Source organism: Apteryx mantelli, chromosome 3 (genome assembly GCF_036417845.1).
Source record: "Apteryx mantelli isolate bAptMan1 chromosome 3, bAptMan1.hap1, whole genome shotgun sequence".
In the NCBI taxonomy this organism is placed as follows: Eukaryota; Metazoa; Chordata; class Aves; order Apterygiformes; family Apterygidae; genus Apteryx; species Apteryx mantelli.
The window spans coordinates 98,333,480-98,360,063 of record NC_089980.1 but is presented as its reverse complement, the minus strand read 5'-3'; the positions used below and the strand labels follow the sequence as shown (position 1 = coordinate 98,360,063).

General features: G+C 36.4%; 1 protein-coding gene across 1 annotated transcript in view; it reads right to left on the bottom strand.

Moving 5' to 3' along the window:
* The window catches only part of RNGTT (RNA guanylyltransferase and 5'-phosphatase), a 197,704-nt gene that overhangs the window by 43,364 nt on the left and 127,756 nt on the right, over positions 1-26,584 (bottom strand). Inside the window, exon 13 of the mRNA XM_067294005.1 lies at positions 20,000-20,100. Coding sequence (XP_067150106.1) covers positions 20,000-20,100 — 101 coding nt within the window. The remainder of the gene's footprint in view (positions 1-19,999; positions 20,101-26,584) is intronic.

The window sequence follows — 26,584 nt, the reverse complement described above, 5'->3', positions numbered from 1 at the left end:
AGTGGTGAAAAGCTAACTGATCTGTTTGCTTCCACTGCAAAAAATTTACAAAGACATCTAGTCAGGACCATATACTTCCAGTAACCAAAAATGAAATGCCAGCAGAAATGGAGGTATTAAAAGCAAAGCTGGGCATAAATTGATAATTAAGGTGAAATAAATCACTAAACCCAGATGCTACATATCCAAGATTTCCAAAAGAGCTTCATATGAAGGCTCTGAAATCCTAGTAAAACTATGCCATCAGTCTTTAACATGTAAACAGGCTAATTTCCACAAACTTCTGTTAGGAGCTGGGAGTCCTAATCTTTAGTACAGTGTGGTTCAGCATGCCTACCTTGGCCATGTAGGGCTGCACATCCCCTGCATTCATGCTGTGGCCGCATCTGCCTTTCTTTTGATCATTTCAGTGAAAAAGTGTTTAAAAAGAGGAGGTGGGGAGGCAGCAACACACTGACATAATCAATTTAGATGGCCAAAAGGCTTCTGCTACAGTCTCCCACCGTAATTTATTAAAAAACCCCACCCAAAACTAGACAGTAAGTACTTTTATATATAAGAAGCTACTTACTGTTATGGATCAAAGCCTGATTAGGAGACTGGAAAGGCAGAATAAATGGTCAGTTTTCATCTTGGCAAAGGCCAAGTGACTATTCAATCTACACAGCAGACTTTAATATATTTATTAGTAATCTGAAAAGTCGTGAACAAAGTCTGCTGATGAAGCAAGTCATGAAGCAAATGCAGGCAACTTCAGCTAGATTACAAAGTTCATCAATTTGAAAGAGAGCTGATGCCATATTTAAAATCACCCATGCAACCTTAACTCTGCTTTCCTCTGCAATGAAAGATGTGTGCTCCTGCGAATATGACTTAGGGAAAGGAACCTACTTCATTTAATTAAGGACTGTATTATAATGTATACAAACCTGGCAACTAGAATTCAGCTATTTCCTATTATTCAAAGGCTTGACTTTGAAGCTAAGTGAACATTCTTTCCACAAGAGTTTTTGCCATTGCTTTGTCCTTGCTTTTTCTATTAAAAAAAAAATTATGTTCTGCACAACTATTCATATCACCGGAGCAGAGCTGAAAACTGAAACATTCAGCAGTTTTAACACAGATTGTTATTGCCGAAAAACCATGACAAAGCAGTGGCAGAAAAGCTGTGATGCGATGGTCTCATCTGGCTGTAATCTCTACCCTTCTGCCCTTCATTTGCCAGTGCAGCTGCTCCAACAGCTTTCTGCTGTTCCCAGTGCTCTGTCCCAATGGTGGCACAACCACACGGCAGTCCCCAACTTTGGCTGTTAGCTCTTCTACGTGAAATGAAAAGGCCATTCTGCAGGTTGGCCAAATTTAGAAGGAACTTCTCTACAATAAGGAAAAGGCACTTCTGTATCCTGCGGAGGCAACTCTACCATATATCAAAAATTTGATGAATTATGCATGCAAAAGTTTTTCAGAGAAAACACTGTAAACTACTCTTAAGCATAACAAGGTCTCCTAAGTAAATCAGTTGGCACCAGTATCCTTTTGACAATACAGAGCAAAATAAAGATTGATCAGGTGCTCTATACCTCCTTTCTCAAAACAAAAGACCAAGGAGTGGCTGAGTGAAGGAGAAGTCAAATTTGATAAATACTTCCATCACAAACCACATAATTAGACTGGAGCTCATTGATGCTGCTATGGTAAAATAGAAAGGATTGAACATGCAGATGCATAATAAAAATATACAGAGCATTAACAAATTCTCTTTAAAAAACAGTAGAGGATATAAAATTCTCTAGTATAGGTGGATCACAGATATAATCAGTACGAAAACTCCCACATTCCTACTGCAGATCCTCAGTGGGAAGGCATCATGAAAGAGCATTCTCAGCCATATGCATGTGCATTACCAGAGCACTCTAAGCAATTTCTTTTCTTCCTGACTCCCCACATCACTTTAATGATTTATTCAAAATAAATACTTTATTAATTAATCATGTACAACCACAACAATGATTGAATTACAGCCTAAGAAGCATTTAGGTATGAGTTCATGTGGGACTATGGAGACTGCAATCCCAAAGTGAAGCACAAAACAGACAAAGAATTCTTTCTTTCAAAGCGGGTATGATGCACACACAACCATCACCTACCCAGACACAAGCCCCACCAGCAGAACTCAAAAAAAACACCCCCATCTGTTACAAACAAATCTACCACCCAAAAAAGGCAGAAAGACTGTTAGAGACTTCATGAACTCCTCTAAAATCTTCACTTTTATCTCTTTTCTTTACAAATTATGTTCCTCTGCTTATTCATTATATGACCTTTTAATGAACTCCTCTTTTACAGGAATTCTTCAGGTAGTAAGAAATGGAGAACGAAGTATTCTGCATTCTGTAGGATTCAGAAAATTCTGTAGTATTAAGAAACACACTTGAAGAATTTTCCTGAGTGTCAGAGAGGATCATTACCTTTGTAATACTCATTACCAACACTGTAATACTGATTATTGCATCTATGATTTGGAAGGCATCCACAGCAAAGCTGTACTGCTTCTCTGGTGTATTGCTCTGCTCAGAAACCAGTATCCTTACCTGTAAGGTTGCCTTCTCTATAAGGGAAACCACTGCTCTGATATCTGGGTGCTCTGCTTCACTTCAGAAGTGCCACATTTCCAGTTACCACTTTCTCTATGTCTCTTCCTTTTCTTTACTTCCAGCTTTAACACACAGCAGCTCCTCTAATCTGTTGGTTCCCGGTTTTGTTTTCTACAGGCTTTTAAAGAAGATTCTCCCCTTCCAATACATTTTGTGCCCCCCCTCCTTCTTCTTTCTCCAACTTGAGCACCATTTATTCTACGGATCTTGAATTGAGGGAGGGGAAACAGGCTTTTCTGGAAATTCCTTGGAGCTGCTCGGACGGGAGCGGGGAATGCACTGGGAAAACGGCAGCTTAGGCAATGATAAGAAATAGAGGGCAGTTAGCGAACAGACTAAGAACAACAAAACTTCTCAGATAATCCTAACGAAAGGAGCAATAGCACTCCCCCTAAAACCCGCGGCCCCTCTGTGCTGCCTGAGCACTCCCAGAGCCCAGGATCTGCCTCCGCTCCACACGCAGCAAAGGCTCACAGGTTGAGACTGGCTCTTCCAGTCTCTCCTGAGCAGCCATGATCTCCTTGGAAATAGAAATTGGAGACAGCTACCATAACACACATGGCACTAGCTATGCTCTTCCTTTCCAGGCACGCAGGGCTACAGTCACCTCAAAGGTCACAAATACTATGAGAGCTCTCTCCTGCAGCCAGATCTGCTTGCTTCCGTTTGCGTGCTCCAAGTAACAGCACCAGCAAGCATCATGATCTTTCGTTTGCAGCCAAAATGTGTGTATGAGCATGTCTCATAAGAGGTGAAGACAAATGGGCTGTAACAGGCCATCTCCAAAGCAATCTTCCCCCCCGCGCATTGTAATTTTGTATTTCTAAACAAAGTGGCAAAGAACAACCAACTGTAAATCAGTCAAAACCCCCTGCACGTCAGATATAGATAAAAAGTGAGAATTAAAACAAACAAACAAAAAATCCACCATTTTTCAAGGTCATTTGCAACAAGTATATAATGAAGATGAACATAGAGAAAATATAATCAAAGCAAAGAAAGCATGTAACAATGAGCTGCCTCTACAAAATTTTTGGTCTAAGAGAACCATTTTGTAAATTTTTCATATACTATCAGTATTCCTAATCTCTTCTTTTTCAATGCTAGTTTTATAGACTTAAAATGATTAACCTATTTTGTGACGTGCTCTCTAAAAAGCAAGAGAAGCTGGGCACTGGATGATAAGCAACTTGCAAAAATATATCTTTCCTGTGAACTGTAGGAAATATTGAATTCTTCATAAAAATTGCTATATTATTATTACAGAAAGAGAGCATCTTTTAATTTACTGTCCTCAATTATGCATTTTTATTACGTAGGGCAGAAGCAAAAGAGCAACAATGATTAAACACTAACTAAGCAGACAAAAAATTAGTTACTTCCAGTCCCTGGCTGATAACTACTGATTTAACTGGTACCAGGATGACCTGGCTCTGTCTCTTCCTCATCTAGTTCTGAGAAGATTTATGTAACATAAATTATTAAGGTATTAATTAACAAATGTACAGTAAAGCATTTTTTTTTCTTTTTGCAATGTGCCTCCAAGACATCATTTTTTTTACTGCAAGCAATTTTGCATGTCCTTTTGGACTATATTTTACCCTTATCAAAATGCTTGCTAGAACACCAGTGTAAGATTGTTCATTATATTTTGATTTTCCAAGTAGAAGATTCTCTTGGCAGTATGATAAATTACCTGCACAGATAATAAGCCTTTTTAGGTATATAGTTTATTCCAAATAATTCCAGATGTTGCAGAAAAAAAAAATCACATTATTCATTATAAACACTGTGAACATCACTAAACACTGTGAATTCAGGTCTGATTTAAGATAAGACAAGGTCTGCAGGAAAAAGTTGTACATTCTATTAAACTAACTGATACAGCTGTGAAGAAGGAGGACTGGAGCATGCAAATTCATTTTAAGCCTGAAGAAAGGCTTTGATGTCTCCAAATTTGTCTGTTTTTAAAATATATCAGATGGGTTTAGTAAAAGCTATTACTTTTTCCTATGTATCTGGTCTCACCGACATCTTCAGACCATCACAGACAAACATAGCAACTGGTATATAAGAATGCAATTTCAGTTATTTCATGGAAATCCTATGCATTTTAACCAGGACTTTAATCATGTCAGAGTAGCAACCGAGAGCAAATAAAATATAATCACTTTTACTGTGACACCAACGCTGATAATTTGCATGAAAATTTGCATGAAAATTTGGAGGAGAGAAAGGAAGAGAGGAGAAGGAATGAAACTTCAGCAGGAACACAAATATTGTGAGTCTATATGAGGACAGTATCTCAGAAATGAAGAGAGAAAAAGGGCAAACTTGTAGAGCACATTCCTGTAACGGATTATGGGAAACCTACACTTTAACACATCCCTGCTGTCAAGTTTTATAACAGCTAGGAAACCCAACAACAAAGTGTCTCATATCTCCTTTTACAACCTGGTCTCCTCAGAGAACTGCAATTTAGGTGTGGTAGAAGTTATTCCATTTACTCAGCTACTACAGATCTGTGCTTTGGCTCTAACTGTTCCAGCACAAGTAATGCAGAGCCCCTGGGGTTGATTCTTTTGGGAGGAATTCCAGTGTTTTTGAATGCTGCAACCATAATGTTCTTTAGATGCATTTTAAGTGTATGGCCTAGTGACAATGTGACTACTTTGGCAGTCCCTATAATTTTATACTTTTTGTCTAATGGATTTAATTTCAAACTCATAATATTGTTTTTTTACAGCCAGCACTTACATAGGAAGATTTATCTATGATTGATATAAAACGCTCTATTGTTAAGCAGAGAAAGAATTAACTCTAGATTTACTTTATGAGCACACACTTATTTTCCTGAATCAGTAAAAGAATATCTATCAGATGACAATTAATATAAATGCTGCAAAATCAAGTTTTAATTGTTCTTTTAGAGAAATCCTTTATCTGTTTAAAAATTAAATAAGCTATTCCCTTCTTTGAAGCTACCTTCAACTCCACCTTGTTATTATGGCTAAGAAAAATTATCAGACAGCAAATAGTAACTTAATTCAAGCACAGATCACTCAAGACTAAGACAGAATGTAATTACTGTGTTTGACATTTGAAAACTAAATGCAAGGAATGGAAAAGTATTTTTCTTAATACTAGAACAGAGGAGGAAGAGTTTTTTAGATGAGCTACAGCATTCTTCTTCTCTAAGCTGTTATGGAGACACCCAGGCTAAAGGAGTCCAAGTGTGGAAACGGGGTGCAAGCTCATATCTTAGAGCTCGTGCATTGCAAAATTCTTAACTCAACTTTTTGAAGGTCGTGCACACGGCCCAAACAAATTTTCTGCAATTGCCCCAATATCCCAGTCAGTTCTATAGATCCAAGCCAGTCCTAGTTTTCACAGCAGCTGAAACAAGGGCTGGTCTCCTCAACTACATCTTATCCTTCCTCCATTCACCAATTTAAAACAAAACCCACCTACGCACAAAGTTTATCAGTAGACTTTCCTTACGTAGAGCCTGGCAGGTATCTACTGAGCATCAGCATTCATGGGGATGGGGGTGAGGGGGTCTTAAGTAGGCAAACTTGAGGAGAAAGCTGCTGCAGCTACCAGTAAATAGACAGATTGTCCAAAATGAGGTCAAAGATAGCTCTCTAGAGATAGTAACTGGAACAGCCCCCCCTCCCCACCATTCCCCTAAGTCATCCTTTCTCACTGCTAACATCATATCTTCTGCATGGCATTTCCATCTTTAGAGGTCCCCTTGGTAATTAAACTTCAGAAGGATTTTTTTTTTGGTCAAAAAGAACACACACAAAAAAAACCCATGAACTTCTCTTGTTGACAAACTTGCTGTTTTAGAGCTTCATAAACCCATTCAGTCTAAAAAACATATGAAGTTGATTCCCCTCTGCCCCACTTTAAGTTTAGAAACTACCTGTAATCCTGGAACTACTACATCAAAAGAGTTAATTTAAGGTTTTTACCATTATATTCTTGCCCTTTTATCACATCTACCTCTCCTTCTATCACAACATCTTCTATGCACTTTGTCTTGAAAGAAATTCAACTTTAATGAATCAAAGGAATAATTTAGGTTGAGCTATAATGAAGATATATCTTCTAAATTAAACAAAAGTACTGAACTATACTGCACTGTTTAAATATTCCCTTGCTAAAAACAGCAACAGAAAAGGCACTCTGCAAAGTCCATATCTATAGCATTTAAATGCTGTGGATTTCTGAATTCTTTAAAAATATTTCTGTACGTAGCTTTCATTTAAAAAGAATCATCAGTTTCATAACACTGCTTCTCGCAATAAACACAAGTTTGGACCAAATGCTATATAAAATCCTTAGGGAAATGAACGATCCTCAGTCTACGTAACAGAAAGCAACAGAACAGACAACGCTGTATAATTTCAATATTAGTTCTGTAAAAGAAAGCCTCAACTGTACTAGTTAGGGGTCATTCCTCTTCCTCAGGTTTGTCTAGTAACCTTCCTTAACAAAGCAAGCTATTTGTCCAACACCTTTAAAGCATGCCATACCCTGTATCAATTTATTTTTACCCAAATGACAGTGTTTTGCAAGGCTAAAGCACTGGACTCTCATTTTGCCACAGACAATACAGGTGCACCTCTTGCCTCTACATGTTCTATGAAACCACAAAAATTAACCAGTCAAATGACATCAAAGAGCCTTAATATTAGCTCTGACAGAGGCAGCATATCTTTAGAAAACATTTGGAAAATTCTACTGTAGTGCAGATCTCTCAGTATCATACAGAGAATAATTCGCAAATGATACATGAAAGAATTTTTAACTTATGTAATAATAGCTCCCTTTTATTTTTAACATAAAATAGAAACTAAGGTAAACAACAGAGATTATCATGGTTTGGGCAAAAAACATTCATCAGACCCTTTTTTAAGATTGAGTAAAGAAGAAAATGCCCAGTTTTAATCATCTAGTCTTTAATGACATAATTCAAATAATTGAAGTTTAATACTTTTGCTATAAAAAAAACAAACCATATTTATTACATGCCTCAGCTGGAAGAAAGTATTTGTATGTCTTACCATTATCTCCTCTAAAGACAAAAATCAAACTAGTTTATCCAGATACACAATTCATCTTTCGAAACACACTTTTCTTAACACATAAGTAAAACATGAAGATTTTTATTGAAGAGATTATTGTGCAGAAATGCAAGTACATGCATCTTGGTCAGTGAGTCTTCAGAGACACTTCCATTTTTCTTCTTGAATGAGAGTAGAAAGAAGAATAGCGAGTTCAGAATCAGATCTTTGTAGAGATCATTGTCAACTTAAATTAAGACGTCAGAAGTGTCACTATTATAGTAGCTGAGAAGGGTTAATTATGCTCATAATGAATTTTCCCTTCTGAAGGGGAGAGAATAATTCAGAGACTTCAATAGGACTTATCCAGTTCACTCCTGAGTTCATCTGTTCTGAACTCCCCAAATGCTGTGATCTCCTATATTTGAATGTCTATTTTTAGTAGAACTTTGTACTCTTTAATAAAAGCATAAAAAGTCGGAGCATTTCAGATTCACTGCTTTAACATTCCCCAGAAAAGTGAAATACTATTATAAATATTTGGGACAGATGATGGTTTTGATATGCAGACTTGCAGGGGGAGGAAGGAAATCAAGTTCACTCTGCTACGTCATTCTCCTCATTTCAATCTTCTCTAAAGTATCCTGTAATTACAGGTATACACATTGTATTTCAGTTATAATCCACTGATAAATATTTGCCCACAGTGGAAACTTTTAATACTTTGTGAAAAAGTTTTAATTTTTAAGTATGAAAATATACAAAGATTATAGCTTTGAAAATATTCAGTACTTATAAGGGAAAAAATGCCATCTGCTGGGTACAGCTGAAGACAGGATTTTTTTTTTTCTTTTCTTACTAACATGGCATGTTACCCCAAGTTTCCTGTTAACTTTGGACTTCATTTTTCCCATCTTAGAACCTGATATAACAAATGCAATGCTTTTGGGCAGCATGCAATAGCTGCTTCATTAGAACTGTGTAACATAAACTTCTTACTGTGTCACTCAGAGAGCAGGAAGCCTGACAGTAACAGGTACAAAGACTAGAATATGAATAAGGGTGCTTTTAATCTTTCAAGAACATTAGAATTGTCTCTAAAAATCCCAATACTTTATATGCTTTTGTATCTCCTTGACTATAAATTTTATGGTTAGACAATAAAAAAAATCTACTCAGCTTATACCTGCAAAGCAGAGAGAGCATCATACTGTGATTTGTTTCTCTGGTAGTGATATACAACCTTCCTATCATTCATAAGCTAGTGATGGAATATTTAGTGTTAGAGTACAGATGCAGAATAAGTTAGTTACCTAGCTTAAAGACTGAAGCATTAAAAAATCCATACATGCTGCAAGCCGTATTGTATAAGCAGAAAACAAAAACAAAAAGGAGAAGTTAAGAATGTCTGGTTAAGAAAGATACTTATATGAAAATTTTCAAGAGCTAAGAATTGGAAGAAACAAAGTCTGATTTAATAAAATAGATAGTTTTTAAAATTAACAAAAATTACAAAGAAAGAAGGACAGGTTTCTCGTATGTAAATATGAGGAAAAAAGAGAAGACTTTTGTTTTGATTTATATGAGCCAAAGGGATTCTTTTACAGTTTGATTGTGTTTTTAATTTTATAACAGAATGAAGCAGCTGTCACCTCCGTATGCATGTGTATGCATATACACACATATATACGTGCATATAGGTGTATATATTTATAAATAAAAAAAAATCTGATTCTTTTCACTGAAAGCTGAAGCAGCTTAGAATCTTGGAAGTTTGGGTTTCAAAATTCAAAAAAGAACTTATTTCTCACATACGCAATGATGCAAAAAATGAAGGAGGTCCTGTGAATCAACACATCTTCCTTGTGTTTAAGATAAAAGCACTGAAGTTGATTTCATAATAAAATTCAATACAAAACCTGGCACTTCACAATCACTGTCATAAGACCTCTTGGTAAAAATCAAGCAAGCAGCAACATAAAAGGTATCAAAATAAGGAATATTGGCCTTTTTAAAAACCTCTGATAGGATGACATGCTTACACCTGTTGTCAGATGTACCAGGTCTCTAATGAGAACTATTGATGACTTTTCGCAAGGCATTTAGATACTTCCCATCAAAGCGCGCTATGCACACAAGCTCCATACCCAGGAGTTCCTGTTCTTTCCTCTATTAGATAAGTAACAAAATGGATCCTTCGTTACCATTGAATCAAACTGGTCTCCCACAGATACGTGTGCATATAGTCTGTCTCGTTGACTTTAATGCGTTTCTACAATGGGATGAACACATTTTCTTAGAAAAAAACTACAAGCTGGGTGTTAGCCAAAGAGATGGCAAGTGTGAGTTACCAAATCTATGGTAGATCCTAAGTCATTAAAGAAACAGATATTAAAAAGCTAATTTATTTCCTCAGAAGGTCAATGTCACTAAAAATGCTAAATTAAAAAAAAAAAAGCAAAAACCAAACTCATAATGAACAGACATCTTATCAATCATCACAACTGGAAACCCTATAAAATCAGAGACACTGGACAATTATTCTAAAAATAATTACATAAGCTTCTTTTCTAATGTCTCTGAGGTTTTAAGATAAGCATATGTACTACGAGTTTCTCTTGGCTATGGAACAGAGAAGGTGAAACTGCTGATAATCTCCCTGTGTTTTAGAACATCACAGTGGCATGCATGCCATATTGATAACACTGTAGTGGCAGAAATGCAAACAACCTGTATCAGTGTCATTTATTTTGTTGACGTGCTTTGCTGATTCTAAGTACTTGGGAATTCAGTAAGACAAAAAAAGCTGGGCTTCTGTTTTCAAAACCAATTTCAAAACAGTTTTTTTGATGGTATCAAAGCAAACTGAGCAGTACTCTTGAAGTTATGATCGCCAAGAATTAATTTTTATCTTTAATATATTCATTACTTAGTACTTATATCTATTCTTTTATGATTTGTGTTTGGTATTATCAGAAAATAATAAAACGTTCAGAGTAAGACCGACGAAGAGTACAACACATGTAGAAATATCTTTTATTCTCCAGGCTGTTGTCCAGCTCTAGCATGGTGATTTTTTTTTCTCCTCTAAGTTTGCTTTATTCTTCTTTCAAATATACAACAGTATGCAAGGAAGTCATCTGAGTTTGGGCTTTTTTTTTTTAAATACATGTTTCTTTAATTCCAAATACCATGGCGAAACACTCAATTTTATTACATTAGAGGTTTACAATAGTTCTATACTAATGCTCTTTTCCAGTTACAGGCGTGGTGCATTTTTAAATGCACCAATCTGTAAACTCAGGAAAACTGACAATAAAATCTCTTGCTAAGCAACAAACTAAAAAAGAAAAAGTCCAAATATTAACTGATGATATAGGCAATTAATGCAGAAGAAAATACTCTAAATTATCATTTATAGCATATTCACAAAATCTAGCAAATACTCCTGGTCTGAAGAAGAACAAAAAGATACTACATGCAAAAATGCATTTCAAAGAAGTTAATACTGAATAATCAAATCTAGACTTAAAACACTTTGAAGAGGATGTAAAATGAGCTTTATTAATGCCAAAATCCATCACCAATACCTTCTATTAACTTCCATAATTTAAAAAGTTAATTTATACTGGTTCAAAAGAAAAATATGTTCACAACTGAATTTCAGTAAGTCTGAGAGCAGCATATTTATTCCTCAAACTATAGCAAAGGAAGATGAACATTTTCCCTATTTAAATTAGACAGTCTTTAAATGATGCGTCTGGCAAATCTTTACAGCATATAACATAGAACAATATCAAATTCCCCATTATGAAAATACACGTTATTTTATTTTGCAACTTAAAAATCTTCTCTGAAAGGATAAACCTCAAATTTGTAAATTAAATATAGGTACAGTAAGTATTCTGAAAAATCTCTATATACAGAAAAGAAAGCATGAAGAAGGAAAAAAATGTTTTAAAAGATTTAGATGTCTAATGCTTCCATTTTATGTGCAAAATATATCACATTTGATCATCATGCAGATAATAGTACAATAATTCTGATTGGAAGGGACCTTTGAAGGTCATCTGGTTCAGCCTCATGCTCAAGGCAGGGCCAACTTCAAAGTTAGATTAGGTTGTTCAGGGTCATATGCAGTCAACTTCTGAATATCTCCAAAATGGAGACTCCACAACTTCTCTTGGCAACCTACTCATCATTAAGAATTTCTCATCTCCTTCTACAATTTGTGTCCTTTACTTTTCATGCTTTTAATGCCCATCTCTAAGAAGCCTGGCACCATCTTCTCTATAACCTGCCATTAGGTAGTTGTAGACAACAATAAAATATCACTTATCCTTCTCTTCTTTGGGCTGAACAAACTCTGTTCTCTCAGCCTGTCCTTGTATGTCATGTTCTCCAGTCCCTTCACAATCTCAGTGGAGCTCCACTGGACTCACTCCAGTGCATCAATGTCTTTCTGATACTGGGGAGCCCAGAACTGGACAGATTACTCCAGATGCAGTCTCCCAAATGCTGAATAGAGGCAAAGAATCACTTCTCTCCACCTGCAGCCCAGTACACAGCAGGCCTTCATTGCCAGAAGGGCAAACTGCTGATCTATTTTCAAAACTTTGTCCACCAGGACCCCAAGTTCTTTTCTAGCCAGTCAATCTCCAGCCTATACTATTGCATGGGGTTATTCTGTCCTAGGCGAAGCTCTTAGCACTAGCCTTTGTTGAAGTTTCTGTTCAATCCATTTCTCCAGCCTCCTGAGGTCCTTCTGAATAGCAGCCATCCTCTCCATTGAATTAGCTGCTTCTCATGATTTGGTGTCATGCATGAACTTTCTGAAGGTGCAGTCTGTCTCCTCAGCAAGGTTGTTAATGAAGACGTCAGACAATATACTCAGTCTCACTATCAACCACTGAGGAACATCACTCAAAATTGGCCTCCAGTTGGACTTTGCTGACTACTGCTCTTTGAGATTGGCAATCCAGACAATGACTGGAGGTGCACGTTGTAGTCCACTTAATCAGCCCATATGTCACTAATTTGGCTATGATGACACTATGGGGAACCATGCTGAAGGTCTGTCTAAAGCTAAGGTAAACAACTTCTATTGCTCTTGCCTTGTTCACAGAGCAGATTTCTCATAATAGAGGGCAATTAGATTGGTCAAGCATGATGTGCTCTTGATAAACCATGCTGACTGTTCCCAGTCACTTTCTGGTCCTTCTCATGCATAGATTTGGCTTTCAGGATGATTTGCTTCATAATCTTCCTGTAGTTTCCCAGATGCTTCTGGCTCTTCTTGAAGATGGGTTTGACATTTGCCTTTGAAGATGACAAAAAGCAGCCCATCTGGTTCCATGGACTTATGTTTGTACACTTTGCTTAAGTAGTTCCTAACTTGAACTTCCTCATCTGATGGTAGTACTTCACTTCCCTAGACTTTGCCATGAGATTCAGGGACCTCAAAGACAGGCCTGAGAGAAGACCTTGCCAGTCAAGACCAATGCAAAGAAGGCTGAGTACCTCAGGCTTTCCTATATCTTTGGTAACTAGGTCTCCCACTGCATCATCAGCAGGCCATTTTCCTTAATCTTTCTTTTACTGCCTACGTACCTACAGAAGCCGTTCCTGTTGCCCTTCACTTATTCTCAACTCCAGCTGAATTTTGGCTTTCCTAATTCCTTCCCCATACACTCAAACACTGTTTTTACATTCTCCAAGGTTGCTTGTCCCTGTTTGCACCTGTAATACACTTCCTTTCTGTGTTTGTGTTCAGTCAGGAATTCCCCATTCAACCAAGCCTCCTGCCATACCTGCTTGACTTCCTGCACACTGGAAAGGTGGGCCCTTATGCATGGAGAAGGCTATCCTTAAAGACGAATCAGCTCTCCTGGGCCTCTCTGCCCTTTAGGGCAACCCACCATGGGATACTACCTACCTGTTCCCTGAAAAAGCCAAAGACAGCTATTCTGAAGCCCAAAGTCATTACCCTACTGCCTACCTTCCTCACTTCTCTCTCAGATTTCACCATCTTACAGTTGTTTAGCCAGGGTTGGCATCAGCCTTCAATTTCCCAACCAATTCTTCCTTATTCATGAATAGCAAGATCAGCAGATAGTCTCCCCTGGTTGATTCATCCAACACCTATGTCAAAAAATTATCCTTGACACAATCCAGAAATCTGGACTGCTCATGCCTTTCCATGTTGCCTGTCCAACAGATGTTTGGGTAACTAAAGCTCCCCATGAGTATGAATGTCAGCAGTCATGAGGCTTCTTCCAGGTGTTTAAAGAAGGCTTTGTCTCCTTCTTCCTCTTGACTGGGTGGTCTGTAGCAGAACTCTACCATGCTAACTCCCCTGTTGGCCTTACCTCTGATCCTGATCCAGCAGCTTTGGACCATTCGGCCACACATTCCACAGCAGATCTCTGGGCATTCCAGTTGCTTTTTTGCAGATGGCACACCTTCTCCCATAACCCAGATGTAAATATAGCTGTTTATTTCAATTGTTATTTTAAGAGGGCATAATTTTATTAACATGTATGGATTAGTATAGGAACATGGCTAGATCTGTAAAATTATTAAGAAGGTATAATAAGAAAATACATAATGGGAAGCTTAAAACATCAGATGTTGTTCATATCTCCCTGCAACTGGACACATATATAAACCAAATATTTGGGATCCTGACGAGCTTAATGCAAAACTGATTGTAAAACTTTAATTTAGTCACTAACACTTATCTCCTAATTAGCATTCATATAGGAGAAGCTGTTATAAGATGGGTTAAATATAGCAGAGAGGTTGCCACTAAAGCAGCATAGCACTGCTATGGTCCAAGAGATTTCTGGTGAAACTGCTCAAAGGTAGTGGTCAGGCTAAAGCATACCAAGTATCTGTCTGGGAAATGTAATCACAAAACATTGCCAGGTAAACTACTGAGGATCCCACTCACTCCATGAGTTCTCCATTGTTTATTTGTTCCATGTGAGTGAAAAGCCTCATCAGTGCTGTTTTTGTACATCAAAACCATGAAGAAATCTTTTCATTATTTTGATTCATGTTACTTCACCCTATACACACATAGTCCATCAAGCAGTATTTCTGTACCCCTAAATATAAGCTACATGGCCAAACAGGAAATTTAGAATAAAATATTTATCTAAATGTATAATAGGAGAGAGTGGTGCACAAGAAATAAGCAAATTTTAGAGCTGTACAGTATTTGGGAGCTTTTCTTGATCTCATCTATGGATAGGAATAGGCAAGGAACTGATCTTTAACAGAATGGATAATTATAATGATAGCTGACATTAGCAACTGGAAAGACTACTTTAAGAAAGCAGCAAGTTCACGAAAAAGAAGCAGGGTCTACGAAACATGCAAGGCGACATTTACATTCCATTTTGCAAGCATATAGATAATTTTAGGATGATATGAGGCAAAGCTTTTAAAAATCTGGAGAAATGAGTAGCTAAAGTAGAATAATTATCTGACAGATGGAGATTGCCCAAGGCTGCCACTTGAACATATATAAAGATGAGGCTGAGTTCATTTCTGAAATCCAACATTAGAAATTCCAAGAGCATCTTGAGTATTAGCTGTGGAAGGTACAACATTATGTTCAGTATACCAGAGAATAAATACTGCTTAGTTTCAAAAGACATACTTTGAAAACAGTTTTTAAAAACTGAAGCATTACAAAACAATTTTAAATATTCTTATATAAGTAATATAGCACAAATACTAACAGCATAGGAGACCTGAAGTATCTAGATAAAATGTACACCCCTTTTACAGATTTCCATCACAATGCCAATGGTGGCAGTTGTCCATGCATATTCTACCACAGTAATTTTTGTGCTTTGCACCCCCTCCCTGTTCTTTCTACATATAATATTCTCTCTCAGTCAGCTTGCACAGTCCTGTCTTTAAATTTGTTCAGATCTAGTAAGACCTACTGCGGTAACAGCTTACTATCTAAAGATAATAGCTAAAAAAATTACTAGTTTACTTTCATTTGCAGCTCTTTCATTCCACAAAAAGTAAGCAACTTAGAAGCACACACTTGCTTTAACAACAGTACAGCCATAAATGCAGCTAATACATTCAAACCTGCACTCCCTCCTGCTGTCATCCCAACACTGTGCATCTTTGCATCTATTTGCAACATCTTGTCCTTATTTGTTCCATAATTGCTGTGGGACATCATCTGCATTCTGCTTCATAACTCCACCGTATTCAATATAAATGCAGCCCTAATCTTGACTGTGATCTCTGCAGGCTACAGGAATAGCGGATGATTATTTTTACAACCAGAGTACTACTTGTAAAATTCCCATCTGTGATAGACACCATGCGCAAGAACAGGCTTGGGTTGTTTGAGAACGGGGCAGTCTGCAAACAGGTGAAAAGGAAAAGAACTCACAATCCAAGCTGACAACTCATGAATCAAACAAAAGGGGGAAGGGAAAAAGGGGAGGGAGCAATGAAACACAGGCCAAACAACTATTAGGTTAGTTCTGCAGTTCTTAGCCTATTCAATTAACTTTTTTGATTTTTCAGTCACTTTTTTTTCCTAGAGTAGAAGAGTGAAAAAGACTAGTTTATAGGATGGATAAGCCACCTTGTGACAAAAAACATATCTATATGAGACAGCAAAGCAAGGCTATCTCGAACCAGTTGTAACTTTTTTTTTCAGATGCTCTAACTTACACTCACTACAGAAAAAAAAGTACAACACTGCATCTAACCAAAGCTAAAATTCACTTGCTTAAAGTCATGGTATCTACATCCTTTTGCCAATGGTTCAAGAGAGATTCCTTTCACATTTTTTGCTGATTGCACAGGGGACAGTTACCATGGCTCAGCTGATAAGTTGTAACTCACTAAGGCGCAATAATGCAATTTCTTTCAATTATGTGCACCAAACTGGATTGTCAGGATTAGGTCATCTGGGTTACAGAAATCCTGCCTTTCCTTGGGTTAGAAAAGTATTTTTCCTTTATTTTCATTCTTTGTTATGCAGTATTCATTTTTATAAGGAAACTTTTATTCTAAAAGTACTTTACAGATCATAAGCCTGATCCTTCTTTCTAATTCAGTGGCAAAACTCCCTCCGATTTCAAGAGTAAAAGAACAGAGTCCAAGATAAAAACAATTGGCCATTCATCCATAACTGAATTACAGCCATATCTGAGGTGAAACATAGCAGCTATTTTGCAGTTAACATTACTATGACAGGCTGATCTGTGGATGGAAATGCACAACTGAAAAGACAGGGGAATGGTAGGTAGGTGGAAAATAATCATACCGACTAAAATCTGGCAAACTCCCTAGAGATAATTCCCTTATTCATATGAAAAATGCACAAGACTGTTTACCATTGTTCAGGATCTCAATTTCATATGCCATCCAAAAGGCAGGTCCAACAGCTGACAGTGCACTACTGCTAAAGGTACTGAATAAATAATGCTCCTATATGATTTGTTCCCTATTTAAGTGAACAGGGAACTATAAATACAAGTGCTGCAAGCATGGAGTTTGGGGGGGATTTTGCTTTTGGTGCGTGTCAGTTTTATTTTTTTCAAACATGACTCAACCTGTATTACCATGGGCTAGACAGTGAACTGTGATAAGATCACATATACACTTGTAGCACAGATTTAGATATCTGTCTGCATTTCAGGGTTTAAAGATGAGGCTGTGAATCAGAAGAGAGGACTTGGAAATTACAGACAGTCAGTCCCCATGCTTGATGTTTCAAGCTGTCAAGTATTTGAGATCGATACTTTGGCTTTGGCTCCTCGTTTGTCAGCAAGAGATCAATATAGAGACAAACATTCTGTTTTCATAAATAATATTGCTTAATTGTACCAAAGGAACACATGAATTTTATAATAGTACATTAAACACATCTGAATTACTCTGCTGTCAAATGTATGCTAAATTTCTTTCTCAATTACAGGAAAAAAAAAAAATCTTTTTCACCTAAAAGGTTGAAACCAATATCAATGTTATCTTTTCTTCAAAAATCTCAGTGGGGCTGGGGAGAGGCAGGCAACCTAATGTGGTCATGTTAGAATTGCCAGGAGCAAGACATTCAGTTCATCAGGACAGAATTTTTAGTTATACCAGAAATCAGCCGAACAAGCTTTCGTCACAGCCATTTTATTACGGCAGTGCTCAGAACTCTGGAACTGCCTTTTTAAAGTCTAAAATAAAATATGCTTCTTTGGAAACTATAGTCAACAATTTCAAAACCAGTGTAATTCTAATGTTTTATTAAACAAGTTCATCATCTTAAGATTTTCCAAGCGATAAACAGGATACTCAAATTAACAACTGAAGCAGTTAATCCTGTAGTACTTTTTTCATTGTTTGTGGTTAACTGGGCAGAAGCTACTGTTTCATAGGTCATTACTCAACACAAATACCTCTCTCCCAACAAAGGCAAATTATTTTTTCCACCCAGTACTTCATTAGATTTTCTTTTTGTTGAATGACTGTGCTTGCGCTTATGTTACTACTAGCAGTCAACTGTCATATGAGATGAAGTAAAACGTATTTGGAAGAACTGTACTTTATTAATCAAATGTCAAATTTCTATTTTTTTTCCTCAGGCATGTGAGAGGAACATAAACATTAAAGTACTTAAGCAAACCTATAGACTAATTGAGAAAATTATTTCCACAGTGGGAGCAATGCACTTATTTTTACATAGCTGGAATATGATAGAACATTTTTGAATGGTAGAAAGTGTTTCTAATTCCATATGGAAACAATCATTCTTTAATAACTTGCTACTAACAGCTTTCAACCCGGCTTTTTAGAAACAGTTTTTGCTGTTTAATGTTTTACAGTGTTTTCATATGCTGATCAAATAATCCATAATCTAATATATTAAATATAATACAATAACACATTTTTCTGTTTGAAATCAGTGTTAACTAATCAAATGAATAATTCATTTCTAATGTGAAATGAAAAAAATCTCATGTTTTGCTTCTGAATTACAGACTGCTGTACATTTATAAGCTTCAGAAGAAGTCATAAGAATCCCATATTAAAACCAGCTTTTTTTGTCAAATACAGAATAATTTTCTTTATAGATAGTCTTGTGACTTAAATAAAAGCTAGGCAAACATAAAACATTTGTAAATAGACACATCCGATTCTTTGAAGCCAAACTTAAATGTTCCTATCTATTCTCTAAAATAGCTGTGTTGTTACTGAGTACTTAATATTCAGTTTTCATACACAAAAATCTGAATGGATACTTCTGACCTTATGAAATGCTCAAAAGTTAGTAGCCGAGTACATTTTGTTGAATAATTCCCATATCCTTAGGTTACATATATTCACCAAATATGTTCATCAACACAGCGTACAAGCATCTAAAAGTTAGATGTGGCATTATTAGCACTCTGGAATAAGTAAGCAATATATGAATTAACTGTTTAATCATATTCAGTTGCCTGTAGCATCAAGAAAAAAAAAAAGCTAAATGTCTGTATTTCAAACTGTCAGCTGAAATGAGTCCCAGACGTTAAAATATTAAGCAAACTAAAAATCAATTAACTTAATTTTAACAAAATCTTTTACAAGGCAAGCTTAATCTAATGACTCATAATCTTCCCCTTCTCTTCCCTGGCACAATCGTACATGAAAAGTGCCCCTGTTTAATATATGCAGTGACTGGACTAGACAAATAATATGTAGAATTGATGTAGTCTAAAGACTTAAACGTCTTATGGCATTAAAACTTTTTTTTTTTAATAAAAATTTTCATGGTTTAAAAGACAATACTGAAGAATAACTATCAAATAAAAATATACTTATTTATAATTTTGTTTTTGTTTAAAAGAACATGTGCCATTTGTCATTGTACACAATTCCAAAAAGGAATAAAGCTTAGGTTGTTACTATTTTGTATAAAAGCAATGGAAAATAGTCATAAGACATAAGAATTTAAGCTAATATAGTCTGCCTAGTTTCTAAAAACATAAGGGATATTGTCAAATTCAACAGGACTTTTTTTTTTTCTTCATTTTATGAAATTTCATTTATGAATGAGTAGATTCATGTTACAAAGATCAGTCATTCTTTTCAGTGCAGCACTGATTAAAACAGTTGCCTGTATTTTCAGTGGACAAATTCTACAGAACAAATAGAGGCTTAGTCCCAGAAAACGTCAGGAAATATCAGAGAAGAGATTTACTACTAAGGGAGACTCATATAAATGTTTTATATTTAAAAAGAGAAGAAATTACATACCCTTCTCCACCAATTCTTGTTATCTTTAGACGAAAATCAACAGAGTTCAGACTGGGTGGCTTCCATTTCAAGATATCATCGCATCGGCCAGGCTTGTATTTCTGAAGCAAATTAAAAAAGCAGTTTAATTATGCTTATTGTTTTTTACTGGGTTTTAAAGTTACAATTCAGCATTTCAGAACTATATTAGATGTCTCTAATGAATTACAATACTTAGACTAAAACAACGAACTCCATTACTACAGAGGTAGTTGTGCTTCAGTACTTTATTTGCTTTTGTAACTCCTTGGCACTGTAGCCAAGGCAGTGCATATAATAGGGAACAGAGAACGGAAATACAAACCAGCATTCTTTGTTATATCTACCTGGCCAATGGAATATTTCAAAAAAGAAAATAAGATAGCACAGTAATAAACAAAAATGCTGATGGGACATACATAAAGACAGGTTTTAGATAAACTCAACATTTTGAACAACTTTACAAGCAATGTTTTTATACCCATATGGTTAGCTGACACAAAAAGCCAGCAGTCATTATACTGCCAATCATTAAAAAGGCCAGTCAGAAACGTGTTTTTTTCTGTCAAAGAAACCTAAGTTATGTAAAGATTAAAGAACATCATGACATGTTATAACATAATCAAGGGAACATTTATTGCTTAAAAGAAAGGGTGCCCACTTGACCGAACCAAAAGATGCCACACAACATAAAAGGAGCAACTTTCTCTTAAATCAGAGCTTTGGCATATCACAGTCTCTTTTATCATCAGCTTTAGTTTATTAAGCTGCCATTTTGTTCATCCTAGGCTAATAGTGAGAGCCAAGCCAACAGCAGACTACACCCTTTCTTACTAGATTATCTTCATGGCAGAAGAATAAACCAGAATGAGTATGAATAGGGCAAAAGTAAAAGAATATAATTTGGAGATACCCAGAATGAGAATTTTTAGTTGTTGGCTTTTTAATTTATTAGTCCACAGTGAAAAAACTTATGTAAGTTTACTTTAAAAAACAAGAGTGCTCAGTGTCTTTTGGAAACATGGCAACCACTATCCTCACACAGCGCCTATACAGTGTTAAATATTTATAAAATGCAAAAATTAGTGATGATAAATGTAACAATTCTAAATTTAAAATGACAAAAGATGATGAACAATTTTCTGTTTTCCGATGTAAAAATGGAAAGTTAGCCTTCCTAAAATAAATGCAACATATCTTATTTATTATCTCTGGATGAAAAGACCACCCATTCTATGTGTGACTTTTGCTGGACAATTATTAAAGATAAGCTTCACATAACTAAATCATCTCCAAACCTTTTTAGCCTTATTTCTGAAATGCATGACAAAAATACCCTACTAAAAGCTCCTTCTGGTATTTGAACATGGCTGGCTAGAGTGTCTTCTCTTCATATTTTTTGACCATTGCCCTAGATCGTTTGAGGGCAAAGGCTTGAGGCAGTCTGTTCTGGTTCCTGCTCAGGGCATTATAAACACATTTCAAATGTCAGTGTTAAATCACCTACCTGACTTACTATTCTAATCATGCACAGCTCTGAACTGAATTTCTCCACAATCTTCTCTTCAACATCTGAATAAAATTTAAATTATTTATCCTTGTCCTCAGTACAGCGCACAGAAGCTGTTTCTGACACCTCTTATCTACGCCTGCTTCCCTTCCACTTCTTTCATTTTATTCTTTCCTAGCTATCATCTAGCTGCAACTTGTCTCTTGGAAAGCAACTTTCTCCAGTGGTCCCTCACATCTGGAACTTTTGCCTCTTTACACTTGAATCAGAAAACTAGTAAGACATAGTGTGATAGCAATGGTAACTGTTTTTTCCCACCCAGTTTCCCATTGGTCTGGTTTCTGCGCTGCAACATCAGCAGCTATTTGAGGAAGGCTAGTTGTCTGTATACCTTTTCAAAATGGGACTTAGAAAGGTATTCTTCGAGCAATTTACAAAAAACAATATGTTTCTGCAATCAACTAGAAATATTCCTTTAGTTGCCACCATTCCACTATTCTCAGCAAACCTCCCACCCATTTCTCTGGGTCTTCATTCACAAGAAGTATTTTAAAATCTCAAAGACCTCAGGTTTAAACTCTTCCAGTAATGGAATTTATCGTGCCCCTTAGCTTTTTCATCTCCATTCCCAAACTAAATATTTGCTATCATGCATTCTGGTGTTAAAAACATGTAAGAACTGATGCCATATATACTAATTGATCTTAAGTAGATAAAACAACAAAATATACAAAATATAATGCTCAGTAAAGCATTTAACCTTTCCAGATCATCAACTTTTATAATATATGTATATATACACACACACACACACACTTTCATACACAGATTCTGTATTTAGATATATTGTAAAGTATTTATATCCCATTTTAGAGAAAACATTTCAGAATATATTCAGTTGGATGTGTGCCTTGGATATGAGAATTATGATTAAGGTGAATGGTACTGAAATCTTTTTTTCAGTCAAATTTTCCTGCAGTTTTCTTGTACTTATATCTGATATTGAGGGCATATGGAATTAATTTATAACTTTTATTACTAAAATATATTCCAGGAATTATTGAACACAATACAGCGTGTGCAAATGCATTACTTCTTGCGCTCTCTCATCTGAAGTTTCTAATTTGGCCAGAGACGATTACTACTGCTAGGTAGTTACTACTTAGTTCAAATAAAAGCTATGGGGAACACACCAGTTTGTGACAAATTTTCCCACAGACAATGAAAATTTAAATCATGAAACAGCAGGTTACCAAGAAACACGGCATACAGCTGAATAGCAGAAGTTGTTGGAACAGTTGTGGCTTTTGCCGTATGGAATAGAAGATTCATCTTAATAGCTGCTGTTCTGTCTTTGCAGCATGACTGAGGTCCCCAACCACTACCTAAAAGTGTAATCTGTCAATCATGCAGAAGCCCTAAAAACTTATGTTAGGGCTTGGCTTCTAATTTATTGACCTGCAATAATTTTCTGAGCCCAATTATTGGAGTGTTTACAGTGCTGGATTTATTAACATATACTCAGGTAATCAATTTCTTTTTAAGCAATAGGTCTGATTTTTGAGAACTTCTAAGCTGTTAAGACTAGGCTTAGTCTAACTGACTTTAGAAGACCATCTTAACTGTTTTAATATATGGGTCTAAACCAGCATTTTACATGTCATTCCTTTAAAGAGAAAATAGAGACTAAAAGTCCTCAAGACAGGATATTTTCTCTTCTGTATGGAAATGCCAGTCTCAACCAACAAACATCCCATTTTTTGTGCCCAAAGGGTAAATTTGGACTGTTTCTGCATTCATAAGCATTAATATTTCCTCCCAGCAATTCCTCCTCCATTAACAGGAGCCTTACTTTCTGATGGGACAGATAATAGGATTGAAACGTATAGAGTCTTGGAAATTAAAGATCAAGATTTCTTCTACATCATATCACGGGAGGAAATTCAAAGGCCTCTAAGAAAGCACAAAAAGCTTCTTTCAGGACTACAGACTTTTTAGCCTATTTCTTTTTACTTCTGCCTGAAACATAAAGTCTGAAAAAGCTAGAAACTCCTTTAGGAAATGATCTTTCCTTCATACACACACACACACCTCTCTGAGTCATAGCATTAAATGCCTGCAGAAAAGATGCATCTAAACTATACAACAACATAAGAACAGCCTCATTGGATCAGACTAAAGCTCTAGCATCCTTACAAAGGCCAAAAGCATATGTCTAATGAAGGTTAAAGAGAGGGCAATCATATAAGATATTTTCTACTAATACTCACTCAGAGACCATCCATTTTCAGGCTCAGAGACCTCCTGACATGGATGTGATTTCTATATATGTAGCTACTCTCAGTTTCCCCTGCATGAGCTTGTCCAGCTCCCCACTAAGACCATGGAAACTTCTACCATCTATAACAGCCTACAGCAAAGTGTTTCACAGTCCAACTACTTTGCAAGAAAAAACACCACCTTTTGTTTATTCTGAACCATCGTGGTTCAAAAATTTATGCTGTCTAGGGCTTATATTAAGAGATACAGTGAACAATGAAATGCCACTCTTCCTATGCTACTCATTGTTTTATATGCTTCTATGAATGGAAGTAATTTCACCTCAGAGGCCACCGCTTTACATAGGTAGTTGGCAATTTTTTTCTGTACGCTCATTACTCTACACTTAACTATGCTGATTCTCACATGCTGTTTCATTTCCCAGCCACTCAACCTTGTAAGGGCATACTATAATTCTCCACAATTAGCACTAGCTCTTGATGATACAAAGCTACTTACACTAGGGAGCACCACCTTATGGTTCTTTAAGGTTTCCCATTGCTCAGGTCGAGCAGCATTCTGCAGGTGACTTCCTTCCATCATGAGAACTGACCATTACTGCATCCCTTGACTCCTATCTTTTAACCAATTATTTACCCATGCAAGAACTTTTCCTTTATCCCTTGGCATCCGTTTTAGTTTCTTCAAGATCCTTTTGTGAGGAACTTTGACAGAGGCTTTCTGGAAATCTTACCAAGGAATATCAGAGGACTCTAATCACATGAGTTTTGATCACTTGGTTTGAGAGGCAGGACTTCCCTTTCAAAAAGGCATTCAATTTTTCCCTATTAAATCACATTTACCCAGGTATCAACTACTGTATTCCTTATTGTAGTTTCTACTATTTTGTTCAGGACAGACATCAAGCTTACAGGCTTTCTTGAAACCTGCCCCCCCCATCTTTTTTTTTTAATTGGCATCATGCTTGCCACCCTCATGCCCTTAGGCACCAATGCATATATTCCACATAGGATCTTCTATAGCATTTTTTTTAAATTCTTTCTCAACACTGACAAGTTAAATTCTCCTAAAAACTCAGTGTGAAATTAATTTTGCAATAGAAAAAAAACCCAAATATTTCAAGATCACTCATAAAAGAAACGTTTTGACGGGATACATCTGCATACCTGTAACTGCACTGTTGGATCCGCAATTTTGACCTAAGCTTGATTATAAAATTAATTGGTTGGTTTGGTTGGCTGGGGGAGCAGGGAACTGGGGACACCTCTTAAAGATGGAGTTACCATTTTTGCTTTTACCTCCAGGACCAGCAAAACGTGAATCTAATTTCAGCTAAAAATTTTTGTCCTATTAATAAAAAATTTGTTAAAAAAAAAAAAAGACAAACAAACAAACAAGATATCCACCACTCTTCACCACAATTAGCCAATCCAAGAGATCTTGGCTAGAAAACAATGGCAATAAAAATACACTAGTTTGGACCATTATCAAATAAGACTTTTCTCACTTTGCAGCAGATTTGTTAACACTGAACACCTGGTAAACATATCAAGTATCTTACAAATGTTTCAGAAAAATATTGGTAAAGGCTTAGATAAGCAATTAGACTTTAAAGCTCATATCAAGAACAAATTGTACAGTCTCCATACATCTAGTGTTACCATGAAAGACAGAAATTCACAGAAATCTAGCTTAAAATGAAAATTTAACTCCCTGAGAAGGGGATTCACTTTTGTAATGGGCAAGCTATACGTACAATACAGCAGTAGTAGGTTCTTGAATTTGAATGCTAAGTGCTAAATCAAGTATTCTTCAAATATCAGCTGGAACCAAACAAGAATTCTGCTTCTAAAGTACATGAAAACTTCGCCTCAGATGAATCACTGCATACTGCAGGCCTGTTCTGCCTGAAGTTATTCTATATTCTAATTCCAAAACAAAATGTGAAGCAATCTGTCTGGGATCAAACTACTCCCCAGAATTTTAAATATAGCATTCATAGTAGTGATATCCTAAACATCTCTCTCCCCTTTAAATATGCATGTACATGACCCTTTCTAAAACACATCAGGTCACATAACATCTGAAATACGAAGTTTATGCTTCTGTCTGAACCCTTTCAACTTTTGATAAAGGCACCCTTGCCAAGGCAACTTTATCCTCCTCCTTTTGATGAGGCAAGATCTTCAGTCCTGATCATCTCCCTACCTCTTCCTTCACAGTTGTTAGGAGAAATGATCCATTTGTTGCATCTAGGCTTTTGGCTGAAGTTACTGTGCTCTTCCAGCTTCGTGGTGGTCCAAAACTCTGGTCGACAATATATACCAGAATTGTAAAAGTGAAGACTCGCAAAAGTTGTCTACCTCAGATATACCATTCCTCCATGACGAGTCTTTGCTGGGCTAATAACCTAACTTGGAGACCAGAGGGGATATAGGCACAAGGCACCGTAAGGAAGCGCCGCCTCATTCATAAGTGAGCAGGAACAGGAATAAGACTTGTGAGCCTTATATAGTGATGGTGGAGGTGGCAATGACACACTGCTATCATCTGTGTGAGATGCCAAAAGATCAACGTGGCATTTTCTACAGTGGCCCACAGAGGGGCTGGCAACCCATAATCCAAAGGTTTGTGGAACATAACTCTCTCCTTTTGACAGCTTCAAACCATGTGTTCAACGAGAATATTTGGTCCAGGGGAGACCAAGACTAGCTCTAATTCCCAATAAATTCCTAAAATGATAGCAGAGACATAGGGTCCTCAGCACCAATTACTTC